The following is a 12,044-nucleotide window of genomic DNA, read 5'->3' as shown; positions in this document are numbered from 1 at the left end:
TACTACAGTCTAAGGCAGGCCCTGAAACTCAAACCACAAAAATTAGGTATTGCTGTTTTACCTGGGAGGTAAGCTTTAGGATAAAGTCAGAGACAATCATGCCAATTACTTTTTAAGACAATAAGACAATTCACAAACCAGATTAGTCTTTCATTTCATTTGTGTCCTTCATAAAGGAGCTTGAAGACAGGTTTCCTGTCCTTACACAGGGTCAGCATTGCTTATTCAGCTACACCAACATCCATGAGTTGAACACTTTTCAGCTTAGCTGTGCTACATTAGCAAATATTTGCAGGCAGCTTTAACATCTTTCTTCCATTTAGTTGTGAATTACAACATGTGTTCCATAAACCTGTTAATTTGTAACCTCAATTAGAGGCATAAAACCAGGAAGCAGCATAAGTCCTGAGCTTTAAGAGTTCATTCACTGACTGGGCTTCCACAGCAAGCTGTTTTGTTGCCTCACACCAGTATCTGGCTTGCTGCTGTCAAAGTGCACAGGGACGTATGCCAATGCTTCAAGACTCCTTTCCAGACCCTGTGCTGAGAACTGCACTGTTTTCAACTCAAACAGCAACACACTGAACACAGAAGCACAAGTTTAAAGAGGCAAATCCAAGGAGAATGTGCAGAGTTTGCTGTTGAGCAGAGGCATTTGGCTTACTCACACTTGGAAAGCCTCCAGCACAGGACATTTAATGCATTTTTCACCCAGTTTTGATGTCTCCCCTCAGAGCCAAACAAATATTTACAATAACAAGCACGAGTTTGAAACCAGCCTGCAGGATGGTTCTTACACCACTTGCTTGAGCATCACCAGGTTCAGTACCCTACACACTTGTAGCAAGGTTGTTTTAAAGGCTTTTCCACAGGGACTGCAATAAGCTGCAGAGGAAAAGTAACATGCATTCAATGTTACCGTGTTATGTGTGCATGAAAAAGAGGCAAAAGTACTGAAGCAAGAGTGAGGTCTGAAGATGACTGCCATACAGGCTCCCCCCAAAAAACCACACGCAGCCCACAGCAATGCCTTGTAGCTTAAGGAATAGTGGGATGTAATTGCAATGACTGCTACACATGCGTAGTTTATGCAAACACTGCAGTTCAATTACCTTTTTTCACACACACGCTTTCTTACTGCCTCACTTACTAGCTGCTGAAGGACCTTACACTAAGCATTTTGCTCAGGTTAGCCTTGAGTTCCAGTGGTGTAATTACAGACATCTTGTCACCAAGAAGCAGTTTGCATTTAGTCCATCTTCAGACTGTTTGTCAGTTTGGTTGCCCTTTGCTCAACCACATTAATGGAAAACTCACACTAGGGCTGACCTCTGGTCTAAGGAGAATCAGAGTGGTATTTGTACAGAAGCAGATGGACAGAAACCTTAGAGATCGCCCTTTGGAAGGGCAAAATTGCATAGCAAAAGGCAAGCCTCAGAATAGCCTCAGAAGAGCAATAAGCATTACCTTTTTTTTTTTAAATGAGGTAGCAAGAGAAGTTTAATGAAGCTGGAGAGCTTGGAAGGCAGTCTTTTTGCATAACTACAAGAATTTTACTACAGGGAAGAAAACCAGTCTAATAGCTGAAGTTTTAAGATACTATGTGAACTAGAGCACCATGTGGATCATACGAGCACCATAAGAACTGGACACCTGAATGAGGAAGAGTCTCTTCTGAAGCAGCTAGTATCTACTCTGCCTACTGTCAGCACGCATTAGTAATGATCAAGAGATCAGAAACTGGATCACAGTCCTTAAACTAGCAAATGCCACAGTGATTTATGGTTGAGAGACAGCAGTCCAAGACTTGGCTGTTTATTGTAGGTGGTTTTTCTAGTCAGATTGGCCATTAGATAGCAGCGCTTGTGTATCCTTTAGATACCAGGTTGACTGTGATCCAACTGATCGCATGTATGCCCTTCCTGAGGATCTATTAGCTTATTAGTAGCAAATGAATCTACTTTTGTCCTACAGCACTAGCTACTTGTAAAGTTAAACAATTTGCATATGCTTTAGTGATATTTTGTTTGGGGAAAAAGCAGTAGCAGCAGTGTAGTAAAACGTAGGAAAGAAAAAAACTCATGCAGAATCCTTAGACTTAGTCCTCCAGACTTAAAGATGGAAAACAAGAATCAACTTTCACCTTTTCCTTTATTGCATCAACCTGCAAAGGAATTCAGAAGGTGCAGCTTAGAAAAATCAAATTCCATATTTAGCATATAAAAGGTAGAAACAAAAGCGTCAGGGGAGAAATAATTAAGGTACAGGCGAGTAAAAACAAGGATACACCAGAAGTATCTGCTTTAGAAAGGCAGCTCTGCTTGTCATTAGGTCTTACTGCATTGATTTCATTAGCTACACTACAGTTATATCCTAATCCTTCAGCAGATTATGGAGTTTTAAATCTCTAAGAATGCTACTCCAAGACTACCGCTCTCAGTAGAGGCCTAATACTAACTTGGTGTATCAGGCATCTCCAACAAGCAATGTTATTGCTTAGATCGCTCCTCACCTCCCCCCAGGTGACAGCAGATTGCTATCAGACTACAGAGCAGTCCTGCCTTTGGAAGTACCAGCCAGGCAAATCTTCTAGACAAACAGGCACCCAAGTCTTCCTTGACTCAAGCCTGCATTAAGCTTTTACTTCTCATGGGAAGAGTTTTAGTCATTAAGGAATTTATACCATTTCACTGGAAGATGAGCTAAAAGCTTCAGCTGGGTAAATCTTGCTAGTGACAGTTGGTATTTAAACCTGGTTCACATCTGTCAGAGCATTACCAAATACTGTCCCCATCCTGAATCACTTCTAACAATAGCCAAGTCATAATTAGTGCAATTAAGTATCAAAGCCACATTTTAGAGTTAAACGCACAGCAGACCAAGTTAAGTCTGAGCTAGCTCTAAAGTTTTTTTAGTATAGAGTCTAGAATTTAGTTAGAACTTGATCCCAGCTGGGATTCCTGACTGACATGGCATATGAAAAGCCTGAATCTTTGAACTACTTTAAGTCACTGCCCACAGTCAGGCAAATACTACTGATGTAGGTGCTGTAATTGATAGGTAGGGTGGAGTCTGCAAGTGTTTCAGTCTCTTAGAGGGCGAAGTCTCTCCCCAGATGGACTGAAAAATAAGTGTGGACATGGACAGACAGACATTTGACAAAGCCCAGATCAATGTTAGTAGCAAGCAGACAGTCTCAAGGCATACACCACAGTGACTAACAAGCTTACATTGCTGGAGAAGCTCCTACCTTGGTCAAGTACTCCTTCATGACCTGAATAAAATAGGGCATGGCAAAGTCCATGATGTTGTGCCTCCATGCTGTTTCCAAGACAACATCCGGCCTCAGGAGATCGTAGCAGGTGAAGAGACAAGCACCAAAGCATTCTCTCTTGTTCTCCTGCAAGAACCACTGCAACAACTCTTCTGCCAACTCAGTATCTTTGGATTCCGAAGCATACTGCATTGCATCCTAAGACAGGAGATAGTCTGGTTAGCCTCCAAAGCCATCATACCATCACTGACACAGATGTGGTATTTGACCAAGGTGCAATCTACTACTGACATGAACAGAGGGGAGCCATTCTCTGACTTGTATTGAATAAATCTCTCCATCTACAGCCACTCAGAAGGCAGATTTCCCAGATCAGCAACAGGGACCACACAGTAGCCAAACAAGTCACCCAAAACAAGGCAGTTTCACTACAAAGCACTACAGTAAGCTCAGAGGTGTGATTGTCTTACCTTATACAGCCTGTCTTTCTTGCAGAGCTCTACACTCTGCTTCCAGCGATTGTTGCCTTTGAAGAGATAGGCAGCGATTCTCCGGAACTCTATCAGCTCATGTTTCTCCAAGCGTTGAGCAAGAGAAATGTTGTCAAAGTTGTCATAAGCATCTATAGAAGTCCTAAGGGCCTGAATTAAGGAGGAAAAGGTTATTCACACCTCAGATATACGAAGTGCATCCACAAAGATGCAAACACTTTCTATGTGTCTTAATTCTGTACTGCTGCTTCTGAAGGATAAAGTACTTCAGCCAGACTTGGAGAGATCTAGGGTGGTTGGGGTCTTTTTTTTGAGAAGCTAGTATCTGATACGCATGGAGTTTAAGGTATTCCAGTTAATATTTTTCAGTAGTGACTAGTGACGTTAAGAGCCTCTAAATACCAGACAGATCTTCTGAGAACCGCAGAACAGACCTTTCTGGTTTGCCTTAAATAAAAGCCAATCTGTCACTCCTAACGAAGTAGCCAGCCTATCCACAGTCAGAATGGCCCAAAAACCTCCCAGAAAGCCACTACAGTTCTCCACTTAATCCTTACCCAGTCACCCCTGGTTCACCTTGAAGTAGCAAACAACATGTACTTAAGAAACACAAATTAATGGCAAGTAGGTAGAATCTACTGGAAATATTTCTAGACATTAAACACACCCCCAGAATATAAGGTTAGTATCACCACAGAAGCCAGCTTGAAGAGAACTTTGAAATCCAGAAACAGCTGCTTCTATTATGACAAATACAAGTCCATCCCTTTCCCACATATTACCCTTTAAGACAAGACATACCTGGTAGTCTTCTTCAATAATGAAGAGGTTGTTCAGGGACTCGTTCACTGATTTGTTGTTGTGATTTTGAACAGAGCGCAAATAAGGCTTAACCAGTGGCAGCTGTTTAACCTTCAAGGAATCAGGTAGACAAATTCAAGTTAACTTTTTGTAGAGGTCTCCTAGCATCTCCTCTGTGAGGCAGCAAAATCGCTGAGCGTTTCTACAACTCTACAACAGCTAAATGCTTTTCCAATTGCAACTTAGTCTTCAATCTGGATAGCATGAAAATTACCTTTGTGAAGAAGGTGACAGCACGAGTGTGGTCAAGCCGAGGGGACAACACCATCAGCAGATCATTGAGCAACAGGGGCTTAAACTCCAAATAGAATTGAACTGCCTTGTAATACAGCTCCACGTTGGCCACCTAGAGATGAGTAAGGGTGCACGTTCAGAGTGGAAGCTTGATTATAGAGGAATACAAAGACCAACAACCTCAGATATTCCAGCACAACTGAGCCACCCATACACAACTTATTTTTGTCTTTAGAAATATCTTTACCTACTGCAGTTGAGTTGCTTTGAAATTATGCAGCAACATCAAGAAATTTGAATTTTAAATGGGCTACTAGTGAAGGAACAGCTCTGAAGTGCACACTTGACAAGAAATTTACCTCCTTTTATTAGGAAAGTAATACCTTAGTGATGATATCTTTGAACTGGCCTTCTTTCCAAGCATCTGTTGGGTGATTCATCATTGTGATTATGGCGTTATCATATTCTTCATACTTATCATACAAGAACACCAGTTCAGCCCAGAGATGGGCTTGCTCTGCAGCTCTCAGAACCTATGCAAAAGGTGTATCAGAAATTCTGGTTAGTATATATTACTATCAATGCCCAGACTTTACTGCTATAAATAACCTCAAGAGCTGCAAAATATAGCATACAATCTCAACAGACATGTTTCAAGTTAAATTTAACTTTCACCTTGGGAATGTTGACTCTGGACCAGAACAGCTCCAAGTGCTCCCTCATCTTCTGTGGTTTGAACTTGGAGTAGAGAATTGCTAGCTCTGTAAACATCCCCATGTGTGCTCGCTCAAGTCCAAGTGCTGCTTCCAGCATGGTTATCAGCTCTTCAAAGTAGCCACGATCCTAAGAGACACAGACAGTTGGAGATGTTTCAACATTAGAAACAACCCGATTCTAAATTTCCAGCTCGGGACAGAGTTGTCAAAAGAATCTAGACTGACTGTAGAACAGGCTCAGCTTAATTACCTGGTAATAGTTGATTAGCTCTTCCAACTCATCTGCATGCACTACGATATGGAGGCCACACATCTGGGCCAGGCGGAACTCTTTTCCATCAACACAAGCAAAGCAGACCTGGAATTGAAAGCATCATCATTGTTTATGATCAAAGCTTCTGAAGAGGCTACAGCTTTGGAGTCTCTTAAAGTCTCCATTCAGTAAGGTTACCTCTTTCCATGTGCGAGTACTGTTTGCTTTCCGAGCACCATCCACAGCTGCCTGGTATTCGCCCAGGTGAACTAAAGTCGAGGCTAAACGGCCAAAGTTGGACACATTGTTATACAACAGCTTGGCTGCTTCATACATCTTTTCATCGTAACAGCGATCGCCGACCTACAGGAGAGCAAAGTCAAAGGTTTATATAAAAGCATGTAGCATTCAAGCCATTACCAAAACAGAAATGCCCTTAAAGAAGTCCAAGATTCATCCATACATTCAAAGGGATTGAAGTCTCAACACCCCTCTGGTTAGCAAGGCCAAAGGAGCCTGCTGCTGTGATTCAGCAAAACCAAAACTCAGTCTCACTCACTTGCTGGATATGTGCATTGTTGGGTCCATTGATAAACTCCTCTAGCTCTGCTAGACGGTTTGTTTTAGCAAGAGCAAAGATTAATTCCGTTTCCACATATGACTCCCGGGCCTTTTTGCGTGCCATCTGGAGATACTTCACCAGTTCTTCCCAGTTTCCTATGAAGAAGAGTTTAGAATCCTTACTTCCCGCTGTTGGTATGTCCTTATGCTATACTAGCAGCTCAACCTAGCTTGACATCAGTATTTTTATGGCTGTTCCCCAATAATCAAGACCAACCTTCATACTGCACATGCAGTACATCTCCTTAGTAGCAACTGCTCTGACACAAGTCACCATCTAGCTAAAGAAGGTGGTTATAAGACCACTGACCTTCTGCAAATGGAATACACTATCTTTTTCCCCCCCTCTCAGTAAGGGCAGTCTTTGAAGGACCAGATTCCTCTACTTGCATCAAGATACAGGTTGGGCAAAACTGCAGTTTGAGCAACAGACCACGCAAGGGAGCTGAGCAACATCAACAGCAAAGATTCACATAAAACTTAATCATACCACTGGCATTGGCAGCTTGAACGACTTCCATGTATGAGGAAGGATCATCTGCTTTAATATACGAGTCAATCGCTTCCTTTACCATCCCTTTCTGAAGCTGTGCCTTAGCCAGCTGACTCCACACAGCAGGCTCATTGCAACGTTCAGCAAATTCATACGCACGATCCAGGTTTCCAATGTGCTCTATTAATACCTAAAGAAAGGGGCACCACGATCAGCCACCAGCTACAGAGGTCAGGTTTACAAGACACTGTGCTTCACATTAGTTCTTTAACAGATCCATGGTTGCTTTTAAAATAGGGACTACACTATACAACCCACACAAGTGATTTCACGCTTATGAAGTGTCAGTTTACTAGAGGGTTCAATGCAAAGTGTTTGCTCTACTTCATAAGGCATTGAGCAGCTCTGGTCACTTTGCTAATTGGTGTGAAGTACTGAAGTCACAAGTTAACAGGTAAGTCCTCATGAGAGGATGTGCATGTCACAGTTATTACAGACTGAGATTTTAAAGAGATACCTGTACAGCTGATGTGTTGACATCAAACTTCCTGAAGATAGCGAATGCCTCCTCGAAAAGCTCATTGCTGATAGCTATATTGGCTATGTCTGGCGCATCATAGTTATCCAAGCGATTGATATATTCCATGACACGGGTACGATCAGCCTTAATAGCTGTAAGAATGAGAAGGTTCTGCAGATTCCTAAACAGAGAAAGGAAAGTGTTAGTACATATCAAGAAGCAATTGAGAAATTCACCCCACACTCTGAAGTAAGTATCAGTTTATTTGTTGTTTCACATTACAGCAATTTAATAATTTCAAGTTTCCTGGGACTTTAGTTTTGACTTTACACACCTGTGCTCACTAAACACAGAGTTATCAAGAACTATTTTCTCCAGTAGTTCAATGAGCTCATTAGGAAGATCTGCAGTCATGAAGGCTTTCACAGTAACAGAGACTTCCTCAGGGTCCTGTGTCTCCGACAACGCAGTCTGTACAACCTGTAGGCAGTCGAGCCATTGACAAATCAGTTAAGTCAGGTACCAGCAAGTCAAGCTTGGACAGCAAAGGCTATTAATGTTCTGCCAGTTATACCTGGTCAATCAGCGGCCTTCTGTACGGGTTGCTCTCCAGTAGCACACTGGCCCACAGTTCAGGGTCTTTACGGCGAACTAAGTAGCGGGAAAGGCTTTTGAAGAGGGAGTTCTCATTGCACACCTAGCAAAATGCAAAGTTAATTCAAGGTGAAGTCACAGCTATTGAGCCTACAGTGGATAAGCTAGTTGTACTGCAACATCAAGTAAGCCCACCTGAGATGCAGACTAGGAATCTCAGGCTTTGGTATTTCCATTAGCCTCCCATTCTAGGATGCCCAGGGGAGTCTCCCACTTCTCAATGAGTTGCAGAGGGAGATTAAATCGCTACCTACTCTATTAAGCAGTTCCTAGCTTAACACTTTTTAGGAAGTAAATGTTTTTGTCAGTCATGAACTTGAGTATCTGTCCCACAATACTCAGGTTAGAGCTTAACCCACGAGCCAGCTGCCTTGCATACGTACATTAATAAGTTCCAAATCGCACTGTCCACGCTCATAAGCCACACAAGCCAGGTGAGGGTCCCTCTTCTCACAGTACTTGCCAACCACACGACTGTCATAGTAAGGATTCTCACGCAGGAATCTTTCTGGGTTGTTGTTGCTATCAATGTATATTTTGGCCAGTGCATTGTGAGTTGCAGGCTCCTCACAACCCTCGTGAATTCTTGCTTCCAGCCAGGGCAGAAGCAGTTTCAGCCTAGAAGGAAGCAATCTTCATGTTAGAGAGGTTCAGTGACTAAGTCATATCTACTTGCACAGTTCACTACAGAAGTCAACTCCAGCATAGGGTAGAGTCAGAAACCAAACCCAAGTCATAGTACTTCATTTTAGCGTGCGCTCTGGTTTGCTATTACAGCAGTGTAGTTTTCTGACACATCACATACCAAAGAGTCATTGTTTGGAGGTTGTTTACAAGAAGTCCCCACATCAGCCAGAAGTAAAGCAGGCTTTTGCTGCTTGCTCAGCCAGCGGCAGCTTCTTGTCACATCAGTACCAGCTTTAGCCATGTAATGAGGACACACATTGACGGCTGAGCAGTATAACGGTGCCAGACTGGTAATGGTTAAGAGACTTGTATGAGTTTCTTACCTGTTTCTTTTCTCAACCTCTGCAACAAGCTCATCAGTTGAAAATTGACCTCTCACTACAAGGATAAGGTTCTTTATCACATCTTCAGAGCAATCAACATCAAGCAGTCCCCCAATAACAACAGGCAGACGGCTTGGATTTACCTAAACAGGATCATTTAAAGAAGTCAGTATGTTGTCATGCAGCATAAGCAGTCAATACATGTACACATGAAGCTTGCTTGTTAAGATTCACCTCATCTTCCTGCCTTTACTCCCAGCTTCCTGGGGTTCTGAACAAGCTTTAAGTCAATTCTTCAGTCAACAGGGGTTCACACACTGTTAAGTGGCTCACTAAAGCTCAGTCCCCACAGGAAGAACTCCAGAGCAAGCCAATTCGTCCCTGCAGGAAGTACCAAGGAGAACTTTCTCCCTAAAATGCTGGAAGTTAAAACTACCCAGCAATTGCAGTTATTCTACCAAACCTTCCTCCTTTGTGAGGTACATTTGCAGTGGTTACTGCTCAGCTTGAGTAAAGAGTAAATCAAAGACATGAATCACATAAAGGGGTAACTTCCCAAGGGCAAGAATAGCTACCTAGACGCCTGTCTCCAGTATGAGGTTCTTTGCAGAATACCTGCAAGCACAGTGCCTATAGTTACACCTAATACTGAAGATGGATCCATTTGACTCATTAAAGCCAAGTCACAGATTTTAACTTACCTTCTGCACATAAATCTCAATATACTTTTGGAGATTATTTCTATACAAGTACAGCACCAAGTCATGGACAAAGTCAAAGCGATCGCACACAATGATGAGTGGTAGCTGGTCAGTGAGCTTAGCTTCCTACAAAGAGAAGAACTTCAATAACCTGGTTTTGTTCTCAGGTTTAGGCAGACAAATACAGTCACTTAAACCAGTAAAGCAGCTGAATTTAGAAAGCCAAAATTCAACCAGTGAACCAAATAAGTATGTCTTATTCAACTATTTGTTTGCAGTATGTAGCAAGTAGGAGTACTCAGACCCACTTCAAGCCCTATAGCAAGAAGCTTTCTGAAGTTTAGCCCTGCTCCTTTGCATGGCAGAATCTATAAAAGTCTTACAACACAGTGCAACTATTACAAGCCTAAGCTACAAGTAGCATTTTTAGTTGCCAGTTGTGTTTGGTGTGCAGGATTAGCACTCTGGGATTTCAAAAAGCATTTAACCAAGAACAGATTAAATTGCAAATCATAGTCTAACACATACACAGGTTTGATTTCAAGTGCCATGTCTCTTGCAATACCTTCTAATTATGGATTTAAATAGTAAGACTTGAGCTAGCAGCAGTACTACTTAAATTGCTAATCAGATTAGTTATCTAAAAGTATTCCAACTTTCAGCATGAGATTACAATGGTTACAGTACAGAAGCTTAGTCTATGTGGCAGACAGTATTCCGGATGCATATTTCAGGTCACTTATTCAAACATGCACATCCCAGAATATAATCCTACAAATAAATTACACTTAAGGACTTGACACAAGGAGGCCTGCACTGGGAGATTTACCTGGTACATGTCCTGCACATTCCAGACACGGAACAGCACAAAAAACAATAGCTTTCATCAGGAATTTGACAGCTTGGTAACTTATCTTAGGTGGCTTGATCAATTTACATACCTTACACATCTGTGACACCAGGTTATTTTTATAGAGCTCTTATTTGAAGAGTTTTGCCATCCTCAGATATGATTACAAGAATACAAGACTATGCTATGTCACCTACAAACACGAAGGCAGGAAATGTTCCCAGATAAAGTTTTCCCCTCCCGCACTGTTTCTCAGATGTTTCTAGCAGTTCTATGTTAGTCAGTAAGCTCAGCACTACCCAACAGGCTACAGAACCTGAACTCTGAGTGCATTTCCCCCCACACACACCTCAGAAGTGTTTCAGCTCTGCTCCAAGCCCTAGCTACAGTAGTCAGTCATAACGTATTCACACCAACCAGCACATCCTAAAATAGCTAAGCTGTAGTTCACAGTTAAGTGTGTACGAGTAAGAGGAGTGGGACAGAGCAACCTTGGACTCCAAGCATTTACAGAATTAACTGACATTATTCATTTGTTGTTTCTGTGGCTGTGCAGTTGAAGCTAGTCACGCTGTAGATAAGCATTATGCTATGAACTCAGCATGATGGTTGTTCTCCACCTCCAAATTACCCGTTTCCTACTTTATAGCAGACAATTCTAATACGTTCTAGACAGGCTGGTGCTATTATTAAGGAGTTTAAGCCAGGTTAACCTTCCTAAGGAAGGAACTAAGATAATTCTTCATTTTTTAGTTACTGTTCCAGGCCCTTTTAGCAGGTACTGCCAAGACAGTAGACACATCTGGTGTAAGAGGACAGATGGATCTTTAAGTGCAAAGGTTAAGAATCACTTGTGCTTCACAGAGCTGCCTCATTTCACTAGTGACACTGGTTTTATCAGAACCCCAAACGGACCAAGACAGCCCAGTAGCTACCCAAACATTACCTTGAGGAAGTTTTTAACACGTTCTGGATCATAGCAGTTACTTTCCCTGCAGATTCTTTCCACTTCTTTAATTTGTCCTGTCTTGCACGCTGCTTGAATATACTTGAAGTGCACATCTGGATCCTGGCTGAAGTTTACAATAGAGCCCAGGAAATAAAACAAACCTCGAGGAAAAAAGTCCATGTGTTATTCTACTAAAGCACTTGAGTCAGATCAGCATTAAGCAAGCCTTCCAAGTTAGTTACATGAAAATCTGAGGCTGAATACTGCAGAAGCCTACAAAAAACTGGAAAAAACCATTCAAGCATTGTAGTTGTTTTACAGAGACCAGATTGTCCTAGCTGAGTTGAGCCTGGTTTTGTTCCCCATAACACAGACTAGTGTGTTATATGCAACTTGGACAAATGCGTCAACAGCTCT

At 42.1% G+C, this 12,044-nt stretch overlaps 1 protein-coding gene across 1 annotated transcript in view; it reads right to left on the bottom strand.

The window, feature by feature from the left end:
* CLTC (clathrin heavy chain) overlaps positions 1-12,044 on the bottom strand; it is a gene marked incomplete at its 5' end in the record, with an annotated part of 32,179 nt that overhangs the window by 3,110 nt on the left and 17,025 nt on the right. Inside the window, 17 exons of the mRNA XM_084272944.1 lie at positions 3,251-3,472; positions 3,745-3,915; positions 4,567-4,677; positions 4,841-4,972; positions 5,244-5,393; positions 5,536-5,703; positions 5,827-5,934; positions 6,028-6,192; positions 6,389-6,546; positions 6,941-7,133; positions 7,461-7,644; positions 7,798-7,943; positions 8,038-8,160; positions 8,501-8,735; positions 9,128-9,270; positions 9,829-9,954; positions 11,625-11,788. Coding sequence (XP_084129070.1) covers positions 3,251-3,472; positions 3,745-3,915; positions 4,567-4,677; positions 4,841-4,972; positions 5,244-5,393; positions 5,536-5,703; positions 5,827-5,934; positions 6,028-6,192; positions 6,389-6,546; positions 6,941-7,133; positions 7,461-7,644; positions 7,798-7,943; positions 8,038-8,160; positions 8,501-8,735; positions 9,128-9,270; positions 9,829-9,954; positions 11,625-11,788 — 2,699 coding nt within the window. The remainder of the gene's footprint in view (positions 1-3,250; positions 3,473-3,744; positions 3,916-4,566; positions 4,678-4,840; positions 4,973-5,243; positions 5,394-5,535; positions 5,704-5,826; positions 5,935-6,027; positions 6,193-6,388; positions 6,547-6,940; positions 7,134-7,460; positions 7,645-7,797; positions 7,944-8,037; positions 8,161-8,500; positions 8,736-9,127; positions 9,271-9,828; positions 9,955-11,624; positions 11,789-12,044) is intronic.

This window comes from Gallinula chloropus (genome assembly GCF_964237585.1).
Source record: "Gallinula chloropus genome assembly, chromosome: 19".
In the NCBI taxonomy this organism is placed as follows: Eukaryota; Metazoa; Chordata; class Aves; order Gruiformes; family Rallidae; genus Gallinula; species Gallinula chloropus.
Note: the sequence above shows the minus strand (reverse complement) of the source record. Positions and strands in the feature narration are given on the sequence as shown.